Raw genomic sequence first — 19,924 nt, forward strand, 5'->3', positions numbered from 1 at the left:
AGACTGAGGCTCCAAATAATGCCACAAGGCTTTTACAGTAAGTGGGCCAGGTCCTCAGCTGACTGAAGTCAGCGGGGTTGTCAGTGGAGCTCCCCTGATTTATGCTAGCTGGGAATCTTGCCAGTCCTTTTAACTTGGAGATTTACTATATATCGTTGATCTGTGGTGGTCATCAATTTAAGAAAAAATTAAATTTGTGAACAGTTACTATTAAGTGGCATATGAGCTGCCAGATTTGTTTCACATTCTCAGAAAAAAGGGAAAATAGACAGTACTACAGACACTGGACTCTTTTAAGAAATTATGGTAGATTACTGGGGAAAATAGCTCATTTGCATTCAAAGACAGTGAGTCTGCTGTACCTCTCAAAACAGGTCTCCAAAAATGAAATGTTTTAAAATTATCTGAATTATTTCTGACTATCATGTCAAAGGAAAAAACATCGCTTTGTCCAGTGTTTGGCCATCCACAGGGTTTGGGAAACACTTCTGAATGTCCATGCGGTGGTCAAAGAAAGAAAGAAATACCCTTGTGACTCTCTGTCCCTGCAAGTCAAAGAAAACATTTCCTAACTTCCCCTAAGTTATTACGGGCACTAGATGATTTGCTAAATTCCTGCATAACCCAGAAGAATTCCAGAACACACCAAAGGTAGGTCTTGATCCACTTTTTTGGACTTCCCATGAGCATTGCACTTATCACATTAAACTCTTCCCAGGTCCACTGAGACATATGAGACAATAAAGATGTTTTCCCTTGTCTGGAGATAAAATGGTTGGTGATCTCTTTGCTGCTATCTGCACAACCACCAACATATGCTGAGCCCTGTTCTATAGGCTATCAAGCCAAATCACAGCTAGTTCCTTTCACTAGCAATTGAGTGGCTTTTATTTTCATCTTGAAACAGTTGTAACCATTCCAATTTTTATGCTGTTTTGGTTTTTGCCTTAACTTCACTTACAAAATAAATTCAGTGAAGTTCTTTCAGTATCTAGCTTTTGGGAAAGAAAAAGTCCACCCCCCAAAAAACCCAAGACTAATTTCTTGCCAGCTGCATAGCTGCATTTTCCTAATTTCCCACAGTGTCATTTATGTTAAGTTGTTACTCATGCTTTTTTTGCCATTTACTGAAAGTGTATTTTGTGATAGTTTTCTATCAACGCGACCACCATAGCTTTAAAATCACAGTTTCACAGAAGTTTTTTGGTTTGGTTTGGTTTTTTTGTGGACTAGAAAGCCTCAGAAATCAGGAAGTTAGCAGGCCAATATCAAGTTGAAGGTTGGCAATTCATTTTGGGTAATATTAAATCATGACAAAGCTCAAACATAAAGATCAGAGTTCAATTATAGACGATAAAGTAGTTTTAAAAGAGAAGATTTATATATTATTTTCCTAGCATATTACTGCAGATTCTGTAAATTCTGAGAATATTTCAGTCCCAAGGAACTGAGGACCCCTGCCCTTGCATATAAATTTGACCACAGTTATTCTGGAAATAACACAATTAAAATGGCAGACCTGGAACATGGACCTTATTTACTATTTCAAGGTTTGCATGTGCATGTATAAATATGAACGTAAGCGTGCGTATAACTGCACACATGCTCCACAAACATACTGTATGACACACCATCTCAAAAATGTTTCACAATGCTTGTAGACCAAGGATATTTTGTGTAAGCATGAGTGGGATGGAAGGAGAAGGACTGACAAACCTCATTAAAGCTCTCGCTGGAGCATGAAAAACCCCAGTCACCAGCTCATTGCAATGAATGGAGCCAATGTGCTGTTCCCATTCTGGCCTCTTTCACGCAGAGGACTAGAAAGCAAATGGGACAGCGATGACAAAAATAACTTTTTGTCATGTAAAGTGTTGGCGCGTCTTCATTTTCAGCCCAACATGCAACTAACATTTACACGTTTGTCTGCTACATTCCCTTGTCTGATTATTATCCTCCTACTTCTTATACTTCTCATTTGTTAGCTACCTACTTTGTTTGCTACGTGGATATTTGCTACATTCTACATAAAAGAGTTATGTTAAGAGTTAAATGACAATCACAGAATTTCTAGATTTCCTGATAACATTGTTGGCAGAACAAAGTACCCCGGGAGATCAAACTGCTATTTAATTTTGAAGTCTGTATTTCCAAATTTGGTTAATGTGGAGAAATGTGTCAAGTCTTCTGGCCAAGTGTGTACACACCAGTGACTAACAGCGCAGAACTGTGTTTAAGTGAACTTACCACCTTAAAATGTATTTACTCATGACTATAATTTACGTGTTAAATTTATTGGAGTTTTGGTTCCAATGTGACATACAATGTAAAAAATCAATATAGATTTGAGAGCTTTATAGTGCCCCTGGCAAATATGAATAGCACTTGATGAAAAGTGAAGGTTTTCACAGCACCTACAGTGCCACTGCATTGGAGTAATTAACACCACACGCTTCACAGATATTTATATCAATTCTTCGCTAGCACACAGAACAGCTCTTTGTCAGAAATTCGGTACTGAGATGTCCTGCAAGGCTTTAGACACACTTTTATTACGAGCCCCTATTTTAAGGGATTTGCAATTCTGACAGAAGTATTTCCCTATGGGATAAAAGTTAGTATGCATGTTCTCAGCGCTGGAGGAATTTTTTCTTGTAAAAATCAGTTAACATTTTTTCCCTTAAGAAACGAGCAAATAAATAGTTTTGAGAGGTTTCTGCAACCATTTAAGTCACCTTTAGAAAAATAAATAGATGCATCTTATAACACAAAATTTTGCAAGCTTCTACTTTTTAATCTGGATGGTTGCATTTTGTGATTTAAAAATATTTTAATATGAGCCTAGAAATTAACATTTAAAAGTGGTCTCTGTATAAGCACTGCAACTGCATTTTCATAACATTTTAACAGATTAAGGGATAAACTCTGGTGAAGACAATGAAGGAACCTTATCAAATGAGCATTTCGCATAGACTTACCGTAGATTGGAATTAAGCCGTGCTAACGAATCCTGCCTCATTTGCATGGCCAAAACCTAATCCTAATGAAACTTCATGGTAGATAACTAACATGTTTTCTTCACGGTAATATTAGTTTGGTAATAAAACTGTGCTGGGTAACGATTCAGAATTACTGTGTCACAAATCGTGCATCTTTGTGATCCATGGAAGAGCATCCCAGGTAGAACCAAGTTATGTTTATGAATCAAGAGCTTAATGCAACTGTAGCCAAACCCAAATTCATCTGGCTTTCCTAGAGAGATATATTAGAGGATGGATTTGAGTTATGTTAATGAATCTGGATTTGTTAGCAGGGATCACATCTGATCCCTATGTAACACCACAGGAGATTCATCAGCCACACTTTATTAAACTAAAAAGAAACCCCTTAAATCCAGAAATTAAAAGACTATAAATTACTCCTCTATTACTGTAATAACTGAAACAAACTAACATGATGCATTCAAATCCCACTCTCAGCCCACAGAGTACTTCAAAGAGGCAAAACTCTCCAATGTATTGAAATCAGATACTACAAACTTGTGAGGACAGATCCTGAAAGTTTGTTGTGTGTTTGTGCCCACCTTGCACACATCTATTTATGTATAAATGACATTTTCTTAAAGTTTCCGTGGCAGTTAGAAGCAGAAGCCCATCACTAAGGCACATCATGATTTCATCTAACGAAGGCTTCCTTGCAGTAAGCGACATTTCACTGAACATTTCTGCGCGCATCTAAAACATAAGAACTTAATTCATAAAATCTCCTCCTCTTCAGACACGGGCCCAGCTGGTGTTTAACTCTTGTGTCTGCTTTAGCTTTTCCTGGCTAGGGTCAATCTCTTGGCTCAAGACAGACAAGTTTAATACATGCTAGCAACACCCCTTGCCATTTTTTGACACACCACTGGAAAACTCACACTCCAGAGATTGACAGGGGCTGCTGGCAAAATGCCTCTTTCTAGTCAATTTGCATGTGCAGTTGTGGGTTTCACACATAATAATTTGGGAGTGCGTAAATTTTTAAAGCATTATTCCAGACAATATTTGAAAACATGGCTTTGCGTGATTATTAGTGGTCAGAATGCTACTGCCTTCAAGTTAACTACCAGTTTCTTTGCAAAATGTTTACTCCTTGGATAAACTAACAAACACATTTTATCGAAGAAATTTTTTAAGGATATGTGAAAGTGATGGCTGACCAACTTAGCAAGAAATTCGAGTAGGAAAAAAAAATCACAGATTCAAAGCATTGTTCACTGGCAGGTATTTTATATTGTTAAAAATGTATTTTGTCGGCAAGTTAGAAAAATAATGAGAGAAGACAGCAGAAAGTATTCCAGCCTATCCTAGAAAACAAATTAGTCAGCACAGCATCTGAAGTTCCTATTTTGGATTCTAAAGTATAAAACTGTTTCAACAGTCTTTTCTTAAAAAGAAATGGAGTTGTGCAGCATGTTGATCTGCAATGTGCCTGGTGAGTGCCCACATTAAATGGAGGGGCTTCTACCACATGTGTACCAAAGCAGAAAAAATGAAGGAGTAGCCAGATAGCACAAAGATAGGTGTAACCCTGTGTTGATTTTTTCTTTACAGTTCAGCAGGTAAGTTTTACAGTGTAAGCTACAGCAGTGAAACCCTATCTTTTTCCAACGCACTTATTAACTGAGAATGAAAAAAATCATCAGTGAATTTTTACTTTTTACTCCAAAAAAGTACATAAGACTGAACACACCTTTAATAAGTCCCTTTTCTTGCAATGTTTTCAAGGAGGGTCTTCGGGAGATGAACTTCTTTAATCTGCTTTTAACTCGGTTTCTGTCATTTGTGTCAGAGGCACTGTAGTTCAGTCTGAAAACTAAAGGAAATCAAAAGAAAAAGCTTCAGTGAAACGGTATTTTTAAACTAATAGTAGCTTTCTCAAATATCCTTAGAAAATAATGGCCATAGCCACCCTAGTAAAATCATGTGGTAGGTCAGCAGCATAGCTGGTCGGCCAGTAGAAAACTTGTGGTTAATACTTTTGTGAATAAACACGATGAGTTCACAGTACTGGTTGTTCACAGTATTGTATTATTTATTGCCCATAGGTATTTGAATGGTGACCAGTTTACTCATGAAATGTTCACAAATCTCACAAGTTTTACATGGATGATTTTTCAACTAAAATTCCGGGCTCAAAATGTGCTATGCGCTATTAGCTGTATACTACTTGTTATGAGAAAGGACGGATGGTTACACCGCTAGTGAAGGACTGAATTCTCTTGCCAAGATGGATTAAGCGTTATATATATATTTAATGCAGTTATAGAAAACATGGCTATATGCCATGAAATGTGTGCAAGATGCATTAATTTATGGAAAGAAAAGTATTCCCGTCTTAATGATTCTATTTTATTATATTTAGGCATTTACCAAACTGAGAAACATTTTGAGCTCAATTTATTCCTGCTCTGTGTCAAAAAGACATAGAACCCAGCTGCAGAAAATCCCCTGGAGGAAGTTTCAAAGGCATAAATTTAACTTATTCTCTGCTGAGGTGCTTGCAGGGCACCATCATAGCTATCAAAACAGGCAGTATTTGTAGCAAGGAGAAACTCAGCATACCCCAAAAGCAGTGATGATGCTATGGGAAGACCTTCTCCAAAGGTTTCCCCGAACAAGCAGATTTTTAAAAGTTTTCTAACAAATCACCTGAGCCTCACCACCCCCTTGAATAACCCTTGTCCTGTGTCCTGAGCTCTCTCTCACCCTGCCCATTCCCCAAATGCTGAGCAGGGCATAATGGGGCAGCTGGAGCTGCACAGCAAGGACCTCCAGCTGAAGGAGGGGTGGGTTCTGCTTTCTCAGGAAAGTAGATTTCCCTCTTCTCTTGATAATCAGTCAGTCAGTCAATCAATCAATCATCCACCCACCCATCCACCCACCAAAAGACAGCATTCTCCAGAAGCTGAACTTACAGGAGTTGGTTCATTGTCCCTTTGACAGAATTTCTAACCAGGACCCCAGATAATTTAGCTGCGGTTACAGAGGTGCTCCCTAATCTCACCTGTAATGCAGTGATCTTCATATAAAGGATCCAGGGAAAGAGAGAGAGCAAAAATAAAACTATGATCGATATGATTGGGCTATTCCATATCAAGAAGTTTTGCATAAGTTATAACCAGAACCAGCATGTTTAAAGGTGCACAATTATAAAACAATGGCAAGCTAAAATAACTGGTTAAGCTACAGTAACAACCCTGGAATATTGTGGTTTACATTACAAATCTGATTTTAACAGCCAAACTTATAAAATGGTTTACGCTTTGCTGTTGTCAAGGGAGAAAAACTTGCCAAATTGTTCATTTTAAGTAAATAGAACATAGCCAATTAAGGAAAGCAATATTTAAACACATGCCTACACTGATCAGAGCATAGTTTGCTTCTGATTTCACTACTGATTTTAACAGAAGAGTGCTCCATTTTCCCACAGCACTAAAATGACCCCACACATACTTCCACAAACTAGTAATCACACAGGACAAATAAAAGGACACTTTACTGGAAAATACACAGCTTGGTACAATAATCCATCACTTATGAAAAATAGAAATCACATTTTTTAATGGTAGCATTCTTGGAGTGATGTATCATAGAATATGAAGATTAGCATTCAATTGATGGTTGGTGCTTTTTTAACATTATAGTGCAGGACTTTTTGTTCAAAATTGAGCAATCCTTGGCAGGGACAAGCTAAAATTCCAAGTCACTTGGCTGTGCTATAAAAAGAACAACAAATGGATGTTTCTAATTCTGCATCTTAATGGTGCTTCGAAACAGTGAAGTGAATTGTATTTCATTTCTCTTGTTGCTGAGGGTCATTCTGTCCATAGCAATTCATATTTAGGTTTGCTTTTTCCTGACTTACAGTGAAGCTTCCCCAGTGCAAATGATGCAGGAGTGAAAACATCTCTGAAGTCACTTGAGATGCCTGCCACACTTCGTGGCCTGCGGGACTCTGAGGCGTGTTATGCCCACTTGAGCTACACATTTAGCTCCGAGTATACCCCAGCTTTATTAAGATATTCTAACTGAAGTGAACGTGGGCATACTGTGAACAGTGGGGTAGCAGTGTAAAGGTCCTCTGTTTAGAAAGATACATTAACCCAGCTGGAAGTTTCATACCTGAAACAGCAATTATGGTGTTAAAACTACATCTAGAGGTAGGAATAATTATTGTCAGGGATACTTTTGTGTGTTCTAGGTTGAGTTGTATAGCTCATGGTTAAAACCAGCAGTAAAGCTGATGTTGATGAATTTCTTATTTTATTCTATTAAACATGGGTGAGTCACCAGAGGGAAACTCCAAGCCTCCCAGAAATTCAAGGGTTTAGATAGCATGTTCCAAAACCAAGCTCAGCCAGAAATATTCTTGTTGGGATCTCATTTAGAAATATTCTTTCTCTTGCCAAACCATTCTTCTCGCGATATCCCCACATTAAAATGACCTTGCTATTATATTTGGAAATACAAAGAGGACCAAATGTTACTTCCAAGAGGGAAAGAGAAAAAAAGAAAAAAAAAAAAGAGTGAGTTATAAAACTAAAAAACCACAACAAATATTTTTTTGGAATACCTTCCTTTTAAAATTTTAGGTTCTGGATTTGGCCAGAAAAATCCTCCATGAAAGAGAGCTGGCAAACGTTAAACAACACAAAAAGTGGAAAGCAGTTCCATACAGAAATAAAACAGGATACTTAAGGACCCAAGTATAAATTAATAGGAAGTAAAACCTACTGCTTGTTCTGCTGTCTCTTCCCTGGCATAAACTGTATAGGTGTGCCATTTGATTCCTTGTACTGAATAAACTCATATCCTGTTTCTGAAGATGCTCACACTGGCATATCCACATAAATGCTTCAATACCGACACAGACCAGAAGGGTACTGCCCTTCCCTTGGCACAGACTCTTAGATTAAGTATTTCTTCTATTGCACTAAAAGCTTCTGTGACAGAAAAAGGAAACACGTGCTTGCTCTTGTTGGGTCAGGGGCCATTAGAGTACATAGAGATGGGAACACAACAAAGTCCAATATTATGCTAAATTTTTCTGCTAGTGCAAAAGGGTGCAAGGACATTTCAACCCAACAGCAAAAATATAATCTGAATACTGGCTGACTTTCACTACTGGCTGGAAAGAAAGTTGTACCCTCAGATCTGGAAAAGCATTTCTGGATGACTTTGGTCACTTTATTAGGTCTCTATTTATTCCACAGGTGGAAAAGAGATGAAGAGACAAATGGGGAAAAAAAAAAAAAAAAGTCAAGACCTTTACCTCAAACAGTTTGTTCCACAATTAAGATACATGAAATCACAACATCTTGTCACATCAGGGAAGTGTAATATAGATTGGGTACAAAAAAGAAAATAGTATGAACACATTGTTAGACTTAAAAGAAAGAACATATCTTTGGCTCTTAATGTTGGGCAGCACTGTACTAACATTAGCTGAATTAGGGAGGATAGCTTAGGCTAAATTCTCTGGAAAAGAATTCCACCAAGAAAAAACTGACCAGTCTGTCTTGGGGCCTGTGTAAGTCTTCTGAATACTTATTCAACATGACAACTCTAGCCTGAATGTCCCTAATAATGTATAAATATAACAGGAGTATCATGTAAAACCGCAAACTAAAGGCTGTAAAAGGGGTTTTGCACAAGAAAACAGGTGGAAGGAATGAATTAATGTTACCTCCAAATCACACAGTTCTGCAGAAGTAGTTCTGTCAGAGTCAATGGAAGTTTTGAGATATACAGATAGACACCTGCTATAATTTCATACACTATATTATATATATGATGCAATGAGAGTAAACGTAATTTAAGCAGGGTTAAGCAGTGGCTAACATATTTGCAAGGTGAAGGTGCAAAAACTTTTCTCTGTTTTTTTTTGCATGAGCACGACTGAAAGAACCAGATAAGGCTCTACCTTTTTCAGAGCAACAATCAAATTTTTATGTGATTACTTCCTGTGAATTTAGTCATGTACCTAGACAATATATTTCAGACTGCTTTTCCTGGGTGTGATGTTCTGGGCAGAGCCCGAATGGCTCAGGAAGTAAAATGTTTTAATATGTTCTAAACAGCTCCATGTTTTATTGGCAAGATTTGGAACTGAACGTAGCAGGATCTGACATTCATTCCAATGTCTTTTATTTCAGTCTTAATTTACAAAACATTTATACATAATCCCAAGGGTCTACCTATGATTAATTCCTGCCAGGTACAGTATATCTGAACACTTCTAACGTGTTGAAAGCATTGGTTTTTGAAGAACTATCCATTAATGACTTTCTGAACTGTGACAATGGATATTGACAGTGCTTGTCAGACTAAAGCACTATTGATTGTCTCATATCATGTGTATTGCAAAACCAATTTCTTCCAAGTACCTCTTCCTAACTGAAATACATTATTATGATACCTATCTGTTTAATATAACACCCAAAATTATAGTATGTAATTCATTTGGATGGAAAGGGCTCATAGAGAAGGAAGAGCTGCAGTGGGACTGGATAAAGCTTTAAGAGTTTCAAAGAGCTTTATATTCTTACTTTCTCTTCCATTAGCCTTGTTCTGCAGGAAAAAAACCCACAACTACTCTGGGCCATGCAAATTTTTTTGTAATACTCTTGAGGACTTTAAAATTTCAAGAAGTTCTTAGAAATGGAGGTGACTTGTAGTATAATGATAACACTTATAAACTGAGATTTAGTAGTTCTTTCCCAAGGAATACTGAAAGTGACAAGCTTGGCCATTCAAAATACAGTATCTACTGATGAAAATCTAAGCTGCAACTTTATTCAAATACATATAAACAGATCCATGGGTTTAACTGTGATCTCTGATGTCTTAAAATAATCATTTTTTTATGTGTTTCACAGACTCACATCCAGAGTCTTCAGCAGCATCATGCAGGACTGAATCAAAGCTGAGATGGTAAAAGGGGAGGCAGAAGTAGGTCTCTATGACTTTGGATAATGAAAGTGCCAGTCTAACAGCAGTGCTGTCACATATGTGCAAAAATATTAATTTAAAGAAATTAATTAGTTAATTAATTTCAAGTAATGGGAATGCTTAATTGCTAAGTGTCTCATCCTTCTGAAGAAATGTATCTTAACATGCAGAGGCGTGTGACTATGCCTACGTTCCAGGAGACACTGTAATTTAAGAATATATAATGACTCATGACTTCAAGTTTTATTGGGTTTCACTGGAATTCAGAATCCAAAATTTCTTCAGATTTTTTTGGCCTGCAGCAGATGTGAAACTACTGCTAGTCCTTTACGGAAGGAGCAGCATGCATTATTGCTCAAATAAATGGCCAGATTTTCAAGCAGCACCAAAGTTTTGAGAGAGACAAAACCAAGTCCCTGCCTCCTTCCTTTTCTTTGTGATGCTCCGAGATGGAGTCAATAAAGTCTGTTCACTAAGGATAAAGAATTCACTTCACCTACTTTATTGAGCAAATGACTCTTGTCAGTCATCCTATTTTATCCCCTAGTGAAATTCCTGGGCAGGTCTCATGAGTTATCCCCACACTATAATTTATCTTTTTTATAAAAGAGTAAAATGAGAGGCAGATACACGGTCTGCTTAAAGGCACTACACAAATGATTGGTTGGAAAAATGCAGGAATCAGGCATTACCCCTAATTCCTATGATTATGATAAGCTTTAAAATTACATATTTTTATAACTACAGAGCATAGACCCAGGAACTGATGCACCAGGTGACAGAACAGGGACCACCAGCCAGAAGATGCTTGGAAGATTTTGGTTGCATGGGCAACAAAGGACATGAAGACATTCAGTTTTATGGTCTTAAAACAGGTATTTGCCACAGCAAGTATGTCAGCATTTACAAATGTTTATGGAGCAAGCCTGGAAATAAACAATAAGGAAAAGAAAACAGTGATTATATAGCACAAATAACTTTTCTGTAATATGACAGCCTAACAACTTAAGTGCTCAGTAGTGTCATTACACTTTGTGAAATTTGTGTGCATTAGCAGTAAAGATTGAATAATATGACTGTATAATTAATATTTTGCATCATGCCTTTATGCATATAAACTTTTAAAAAAATTTGTCCCCCACTAATAACAAATAGAAATAAATGAATAGTGTGTTAAATAGCACTACACGCTTACACCGTGAAACAAATGGGCACTCCCCACACAGCTTTTCTCGGTGGTATTTGTACCATAAATATTTCAAAATGTAAAGCAATATTTCTGAGAATGTGTCGGATTTGTAATGGGAGATCATACCAAACTAACCTGATATCTTTCTTTAATAAAATAAGTAGAGGTTTATAGAAAAGAAAAATACAATAGACCAAATCTATCTGGACCTTAGTTGTGCATTTGATATGATGCCAAATGGGAAATTATTAGTTAAACTAGAGAAGATGTAGAGAATTAAAACAATAACTGTGAAGTGACTAAATAAGGTATTAAACAAGTTTTGTTGAAAGGAGGACTACCGTATTGAAGGAAAGTTACCAGTGCAAGTCCTTAAATATTCTTGGAACAGATCTTGGCGTTTTTGTTAATGACTTCAGAAAAAGTAGGAGCGTTCAAAAAATACTTGTTGGTGACTCAAGGCCAGGAAGCAGCACCAGCTGAGACAAGAATAGGGATATCAGACAAAAACCTAGTGACTTGGAGACTGAAGCTGAAGAAAACAGATTAGACCTAATACTACCGAATGCGTGGTTAGAGAAGGATTAATACAAAATACTTCTCTGTCCTGAGTGTGCAACCTTGGACATCTGTGTGTGAGGTGGAAATGCATGCCAGAAGAGGTGCAGGCAGGGGCGATGTGAAGCGCCAGGAGAATGGGGCTGCTGAGCTTTGGAAAGCAGGAGGGGAGCTTGACATGCCTGGCCAGCTAGCAAATTGCTGGGAAAGGCTGCGATTGTTCTCCATGAATTTGCTGGTGGGGGTGGGAAAAGGAGCAGGAGAGGAGAAGAGGACAGCAGGGAGGGAGAAGAGCTGTTTAAAGCAAAGAACAATGTTGGCACAAGAATAAATGAGTATGAACTGGCCGTAATAAGAAGTTCTAAAACACCCTTTCAAAGAAGTCATGGTGGCAAATAAAACTAAAGGAATTTAAGATGAGGCTTAATAAATTTATGAAAAGGGACACAGAACACGGTACCTTTTGACAGGAGGGACTGGACTGTATCACCCAGGACACGCCAAGCCTTTCTTTCCACAATTTTTTTTTTGGTATTGTCACAATATTAGAAATGCTACACACACTTCACTTGAATATAAAAACCACACTGCCAGAAATCAATGAGCTCGTTTTATTCATACAGTATGACCAGTTTATGTTCATCTAATGTAAAACATGTGGGACTTGGATGAAATCTGCTGCAGTACACAAAGTTAGAGTATTCAGGCTCTAGGAAGCAAGAGTACAGTGTGCTTGGGAAGGGGAAACGGGTCTCCCCAAGCTCATGTCAGAGATTAGGACCCTTGACACAGTCCCTCCGCCAAAAGTAGTTGCAGCTCTTTATCCCCCTGGAACTGAGGAGGGTAGTTCTGTACGAGCACAAATTTCCATTGACTTGTCTCACCTCGACCCTCCTACAGTAGATGTTTTCTGAAAATTCTCAGGTAAAGAGTGATCTAATTACAGATTAATCTGGGTAAAAAGCAGGAGCATGATGGAGGAGCTTTTTGCATTTGGTGTACTTCTCTCCTTTAGAGAAGGTTGCTAAAATTCCCAGGAAAATAATAACTTGGATTGTCTAACACATAGGACTGGAATAGTGGTCCTTGCCCTTCACTACCTGGGTGACTCAGCGCTGCCCTGTTCCAGGGTTTTAGCCATACAGTCTCATCCCACTCATATAAGACATGATAGTTAGTTATGGGAAAACCAGCAATATTTGAATTAATGACTTTTGAGGTTGACATAGATAATATAAAAATATTATTTAAGCAGACTTCCCAAAATAAAGTAAACACATAATTAAAGGTTGAGGAAGACAGGGCAGGGAACTGAGGAGTATCTCCAGATCAAGTTGAACAAGTAATTTACAAGTAACGCATTCAGGGCTTTTTAGAATATGCAGGTTTTGTTTTCATCTGTTGTGGAATAGCTGCCAATAACTTTCAAGTCTTTAAGGTTACCTCCTGACTGAGTCGGTCTGAACAAGCTCCTTTTCAACCTTTTGCAAATAATATGAATAGTCATCGCTTATACTAAATTGCTCCGAAAAAAGGACAAGAATATTATACAGCTGATTTTTCTACCAGGAGCACCAGATAGATTGTTATGCCAAAAGAAAACCTTCCTGAGTGGCTGGGTACTGCCAGTCATGTGTGCACTTCTAACTTCAAACTTACATATAATCCTGTCTTATGCTTTGGAAAACAAATTACCTGTAGAGAACAAGGGCAATTGATTATTAGTATTATTAGCATTTATATCACCCTTGTTAAAAGTCATACAAATAATTCACATGTTTAAATTCAGATATGTGCTTGGATACCTTGTTGAACCTTTTATTCAGATACAGTCTTATGGGACTTTTACAGAAAGAATGTCATACTAAAGAATTTTCTTTTTATTGAAACTGTTATCAATTACATTTTATACTTCTAAATTCAAAAAGTAAATTATTTGTAAATTTAATTTTATTCCCATTGCACTCAACCCCCAATTATATTCATAACCTTATGGGTTTTGACCCAGTGATGAACTTCTAATGCTTCTCATACAATAAAGGATAGAATTAATTTGTAGTGCATAGGTTATGAAAACCAACATGATAAAATTATTTCCAATGAGAAACAGTAGTGATAATCATCTGTATATTTGTTGTTTTGAACCACAAGTTCCAGCGTATTTTTCTCTTTTAATACAGCAAGTTTAGTATTTCCCAGTGAATGTAGATGTGATAGCTTATAAAGGAGAAAGGCACAGCCATTATCTTTAAGGTAATCAAAAAATATCTAACCAAAGATCTGAAATCCATTTGCTCTACCCTGTTTATATGTTGAATCTACTTTATCAAATTATCTCCACCTCAATTAAATCATTAGAGTAAGTATAACTGAAGAAAAGTTCACGCATGAGCTCATTTTTAAAAATAACAAGTCAACATATTTAAGAATCCTTTTTACTTCTTACCTTACGTGGAAGTTCTGGTGGGAATCTCCAGCATCTATAGTCACATAAATCTAAACCTTAGGCAAAGTGACCTTTACTGCCATCAGCTTCATCTTGTGTTTCTATGGAAATTATTTCCGTTTGTTAAAACACAATTGATTGTCAAACTTTTCAGCAGTTGCAGCTCTCTGCTTACAAGGTAGTGTCAGAGTTGCACTGCGAGGCCACGGGAAAGACTGCCGCTGAAGGTGCTTTAGGAGCTGTGTAAAAGAAACATCAAAACGCAAAGCAGACCAAAAGGAGACTATAGCTTTTGTGTGAGCCTCCCCTATAGAGGCTGTTGGTGGGAGAAGGTGCCTTCTGAGGTGTCCTATGGATCAGCCTCTTTCTTGAACTGAGTTAGTGTGATTACAGGAGGAAAAGAAAAGCCCAGAGCGAAGCTGCCGGTATCTTTAGCCACACGTTATAACAGTTTATGTTATAAATTTGACTGCTTGCCCTGAAAGCTCTGATCCCAGTGTGTTTAAGTAAGGCGTGGGCTTTTTTAGCCTTGACTTTGTCAGAAGTTGGTCTTCTAATAAAGATCAGGTCATACAGTTCAGTCGTGTGACTAGAAACTATAGCTAGAAACTATTCATTGCCTTCTCTCTCCCTGGTGGTACGGAGTGCAGTGCTGGGCAGGGGCAGGGTGTCCAGGAGCAATGGCTCTGGCTCCCTGCTGCGCCTACCCGCTCTCCCTCCCATCTGACGGTGGTGCCTTCTCACTGCACGCGCAGCACCAGGGCAAGATCTGGGTCGGTACGGCTAAGACATGAGTCTGAAGAGGACACAAAGACACGGTTATCCGAAGGCATGAGCATCTGGGATGCCAGAAATGAGCATTTCCTACACTCCTAGTGCAGTGGGTTTGCTGCAGCAGTAGCTGGGACCCCAAGTCTGCCTGTTCCTTGTGTAGGGGCTCAGAGGGGGAGACCTCCAGAGACACTTGCAAGGCATGCGGTGACATTCAGTACTTCATGCAGTCTCCAGAACAGCTGCGCTGGAGCAAGCTGCCTGAACAGGCAAATTATTACTATATATCACCATTTTCCCTGAAATAGAATCAGGCCACTCATCACAACAACTTCAGTTGAGACACTTCAGTCAGCTACGTGTAGGGTTTGCATGGGTGCACTGACTCTATGTTTGACCAGCCATGGTTAAAATTCAGACAAAATGTTAAAAAGATACAATAGAAGACTGTTTTAGCTTTAAAATTAATGTTCCAGCTGACAAACTGCACAGGGGCTTAACCTACTTTAGAACATATTTAATAGCATAATTTAGTCTCTAAAAAGAAAAGCAAAATAACTAATGATGGACAAATTTAGAGGTCGAATCTAGTTCAGATAAACATTCAAAAGTTCAGATGTTTAACCAAACCTTATCTTGTCCATGAAAAGCCTCAACTGAAGAGCTCTATCAAATATAAGCAAAGCACAGAAGATTGTGGAAACTTTTCCTTACACAAGGAAAACTGTTATCAGGAACCAGCACCTTATTGCAACACTCACGTGTTAAGCAGTTAAGCGTCAAAGCAAAAGCAAAACATTTTCAAAAAACTGCTTCATGGAAGTAGTAGTATTTGGATGAAATCCAATACAGAGCAAAGAAAAGAATATTAAGAGGAAAGATAATACAAATGCAATTAGACTATCAACCAATAAAACTTAATCTATGTTTGATAGTTGAAACCTTCCAAGCTTAGAGAGAATAAGGAAACTGGAGATCAGAGGACTCTGCCTTTTGAAGTCTTGCTGTCCAGATCCAGGGGACCATTAACCAGCTGAGTATTGTAAAGCCATTATGAATATTCTGTCACTGAATTAGAAAGCTTTATTATTATGAATGACCTGTAACTTGAGCAGGGACAGCTACAGATGAATTCCAAGTAAACAATTGTTTGGAAAAGGTGAAGTCTGCTAACTTAGTTTGCTGGACAAAAACCCACAAAATAAAAGATGTGTTCTCAAAGAACATTTTCATTGTGGGTTATTAATAACAGAAAGTATAACTCTAATGGATCCACTCCATCCTTGCATTCACCAATTACAAATTATTTTTTAAAAAGTGTACCAGATGAGATGAGACCACTGCTGTGTCTTGCCTGGTGCTGTTTCTCATTCAGCAGGAAATATTTGCTACAGCACCCCAGAGGAAACAAACCTCAGACAAATGAAGCAGCAAACCAATGGCGCTTCAGGATCCTTCCATTTTCTTTCCCCACATCACCGCTTTGACTCCTCTCTGTTTAAGCCTGTCCCTCACCTTTTCTTCTGTCTCCATACTTCCCGTCACTTGGACAATGAACAGAAAAAAATTACTTTTCTCATAACTGAACCCCAAATTCAAACTATCAGATGCCCCAAATCTGAAACCTAGCAAGAGATTTTTTTAAGCAAGGCTTAAACTTTTAGTCCAAAAGTAGCTAACGTGTAACTTAGATTAGAGCAAAGTTGCAACAATAAATCGAGTATCCCACTATTTGTGCCTTAATATCAGTACTAGCCTTGATCAACCATAATCAATGATCTTCAGATAACATTGAATAACAATTCAGGCTTTACAGTGTTTTCAGTATATCTGCATTAATTTTTAGTTCTATCTTTTGATATTCATTCAAACACATGCACTGAAATACCTTCGTATGAAGACAGGAAGGCAGGAGCATTATTATTGAACCCTAAAATAATAATCTTTAGTTTTACATAGACAAGAATGATACTACACACACGTTTTCACACAAAGTATATACAAAGCTTATTTTTCCAGGAGCAGAACTTCTTAACTTCTTGGAAACCATAGCAATGAGACAAAGATTTTGGTTTAAGAAAATGTATCTACAGTTCCTACAGAGGACAAAGAATGATTTTGAGATCATCACCTGCACTGCTTAAATTCCAGCCAACTTTCTGGTCCTTCCAGCTATCTCTTGCCAAGACAAAACCTAGGTGCTGTTCAGGAGCCAGTTTACTCCAGAGAATCCTCCCAAAAGGTGTTATGAACAAGACAACACCAAGTTCCTTTGCCTTTGCTTTTTCTCTGTCCTTTAACTGTTATCCCAGAAGTCATTTTACCTTCAGCATAATATTGCACGTCTACGTATCAGACATATTCACTACAGTGTCTTAAAAGCACCAGGCTGGTGGGATGCATATAACCATCAGTTTGTATCAGACACACACATTAACAACACCAGGCATCACAAGATGACTGGAGAAGATCTGAGGAAAAGCTTTTTCTGAATATGACACAGCCAGGCTGTCCTGGGAAAAGCAAGCGCGGAGCGATGTGGACGCAAGCCACATGTTCTTGCACCTTCGATGAAGTGTTTTCTTATAGATATGCCCCAAGCTAAAGGTTAACTTGCTCTGATTTATATTTTTGCACCTCAAAGCCTGCTAAATGGCAAATGAGCCAATCTACATCTGGCTGCTCTCCTTTTTTGACCTGCCTACCACTGGATTCCTTCCCTTAGGCTCTGGGTCCTTGGACTGGAGTATAACCGACTTCAACAAAAATGATTACAAAATGTACTATCAATATGTCTGCAACATACATGCACAATAATTTCACGGTAAGCCTATTTCTCTCCAAGTTGTTGTTGTTGGGTTTTTAAATGTATTAGCATTGGATTATATGAAATTGTTTTAATTTCATGTATTTAAATGTAGTATTTAGAAAGAGTTGCTGGCTTTTAAAAGAATGTTACTTTTCTGTATAAATTGAACACCTTAAAAATTAATTGCAAAAACTGTTATCACATATAGGAACACATTTTATATGCTAGAAAAAGGCTTAAGGCAGGCTTACTATTTGGTTTTCAAGGAGAAGGCGTTGGTTGTAAAAGACTGAAGGACAGCAGGGTGTACGTGTTCTGATGGTTTAGTTTTTGTCTCTAAAAAAGTGGTCATGAAACAGGTAAATACAAACCCTAGACTATATCAGGTGAGCCATTTCCATATGGAAGAGTGAATTCCACCTCCCACAGCTGTGGGAATACCTTGCCTTGAATACCCATGTGCAAGAAATACCACCTGAAAGTGGGGCGGGTTCAGAGAAGGGCTGTCTGAGATGGTCAGGGAAAAGAGCAGCAGCCTATCATGGGAAAGGCAACTACAAATCTTGGCTGGCTTAGTCTACCAAACCAAGCAGGAGAAGGAATAAGACTGCTGTCTGTAACTCTATTTGTAGTGGTACACCTGAGACAGAAAAGAACTGCTGAAAATAAAGAGCTAGCTGAATGCTGACACAAGAACACATTGGTACCACAAGTCCATTTAGGCTGAAAATTAGAATGCTTTCAGCTTGAAAACTGAAGTTTTGGAACCTTCTTCCAGCCTGAGCTGAGGGGCAAAAGCATTACTACTGAATTTCATTAATTATGAAAGGAATCAAATGAGGTAGTTGTTTTCAAGAACTGGGGAATTGATTCAATGCTACAAAAAGTCTGTCTGAGGCAGATAATGCTATGTTACACTTTTCAATACCAGTAACGCAAGTGAATTCCTCTTGGGTGAATCCTGGGCACATTTAAGACAATGGCCAATGGAATTAATTAAATGGAGCCAAATATCCTTGGTGGTGAGGGGAGCTGCTCATATGTCATAGTGTTCTCTTCAGCATCAATATTTAAATCCAGCTAGTTGGAACCTTTTACTTAATTGAGAAACAATACAGCCTTTAACCCTTCGGTGGTATCCTACCCTTCGGCTTTCAGAGGCATGATCCCTTTATCTGGCATGTCAGCAGGCAGCCGGTGGAGCAAATAGATCCTACAAAGCACATTGGTTTTAAAAGCATTAATACACCCTGTCCAGGAGACAGTACCGTCCATTAATTGGTCTTTAAATATTTAGGATTGGAGGTCATAATTTAAATTCAATACATCCTCTAACCTGGAAGGTGCAAACACTTAAATGATTTCACCATGGGGAAAAAGGTGAGTCTGGGCAGTAGGTATTCCTATCTAGAGCCTGATTTAAAGTCTCTCTAATTGAGCTTACTTTATACTTCTATAACCTAAACCCCTCCTTATATCTGTCATGTTCCTCCCATAGTACCAGGAGGATTGTATCTGGATTAGTTATAAATAGCAGTGGAACCTCAGAACAGAATATAGCATAAGAATCATTTTTTTCTGGCTACAGACTTGCAGTCAGGGTAGTAATTTCAATAATTACCACAAGAGGTTTCAGAATTAGGCTCACAGGAGTGACAGAAAGCTGGGCTGGCTCTTCCTTCCCAAAGAACAAAACTCAGCAAGTTCTTCTCACTTGCTTTAGTTCTGACCTCTCTCCACAGACAGTAGTCTAAATATTTCCCATCGTGGTGAAAACACCTGCATCTATTTAGGTGTTACCAGTTGTCAGCCTATATTCCTTCCCTGTGGGGGCAAAACATGGAGATGCACAAGTGAGATACACTGATGGCACAGGTGATGGAGGATCAAGCAGATGTAACCGTCTGCATTGTCTATTGCTTTAAACTATAAAAATCATGACATCTTGCACAATATACATCAAAATTCGGTTTTACTTTCTAACCTAAACAAAGATCTACTTACTAAGGGATTAAGAAACTGCACCAAACCAGTGCAAGAGATGTTGGATAGTTGGGCTTGAAAGTGATAAAGTCAGAGTAAATTTCTTTTCCTCATCAGGAACCAACCCCATTTTTAGTACATGGAAGGGACACAACTGCTTGGACTCAAATAAT

General features: G+C 38.1%; 1 protein-coding gene across 5 annotated transcripts in view; it reads right to left on the reverse strand.

Annotated features, from left to right (window-relative positions):
* The window catches only part of ARHGAP15 (Rho GTPase activating protein 15), a 348,150-nt gene that overhangs the window by 134,806 nt on the left and 193,420 nt on the right, over positions 1 to 19,924 (reverse strand). For all 5 annotated transcript variants that reach the window (XM_037397076.1, XM_037397074.1, XM_037397075.1 and 2 more), the window contains one exon: positions 4,735 to 4,857. In XM_037397076.1, coding sequence (XP_037252973.1) covers positions 4,735 to 4,857 — 123 coding nt within the window. The remainder of the gene's footprint in view (positions 1 to 4,734; positions 4,858 to 19,924) is intronic.

The sequence above is a fragment of the Falco rusticolus genome, chromosome 8, assembly GCF_015220075.1.
Source record: "Falco rusticolus isolate bFalRus1 chromosome 8, bFalRus1.pri, whole genome shotgun sequence".
Lineage (NCBI taxonomy): Eukaryota > Metazoa > Chordata > Aves > Falconiformes > Falconidae > Falco > Falco rusticolus.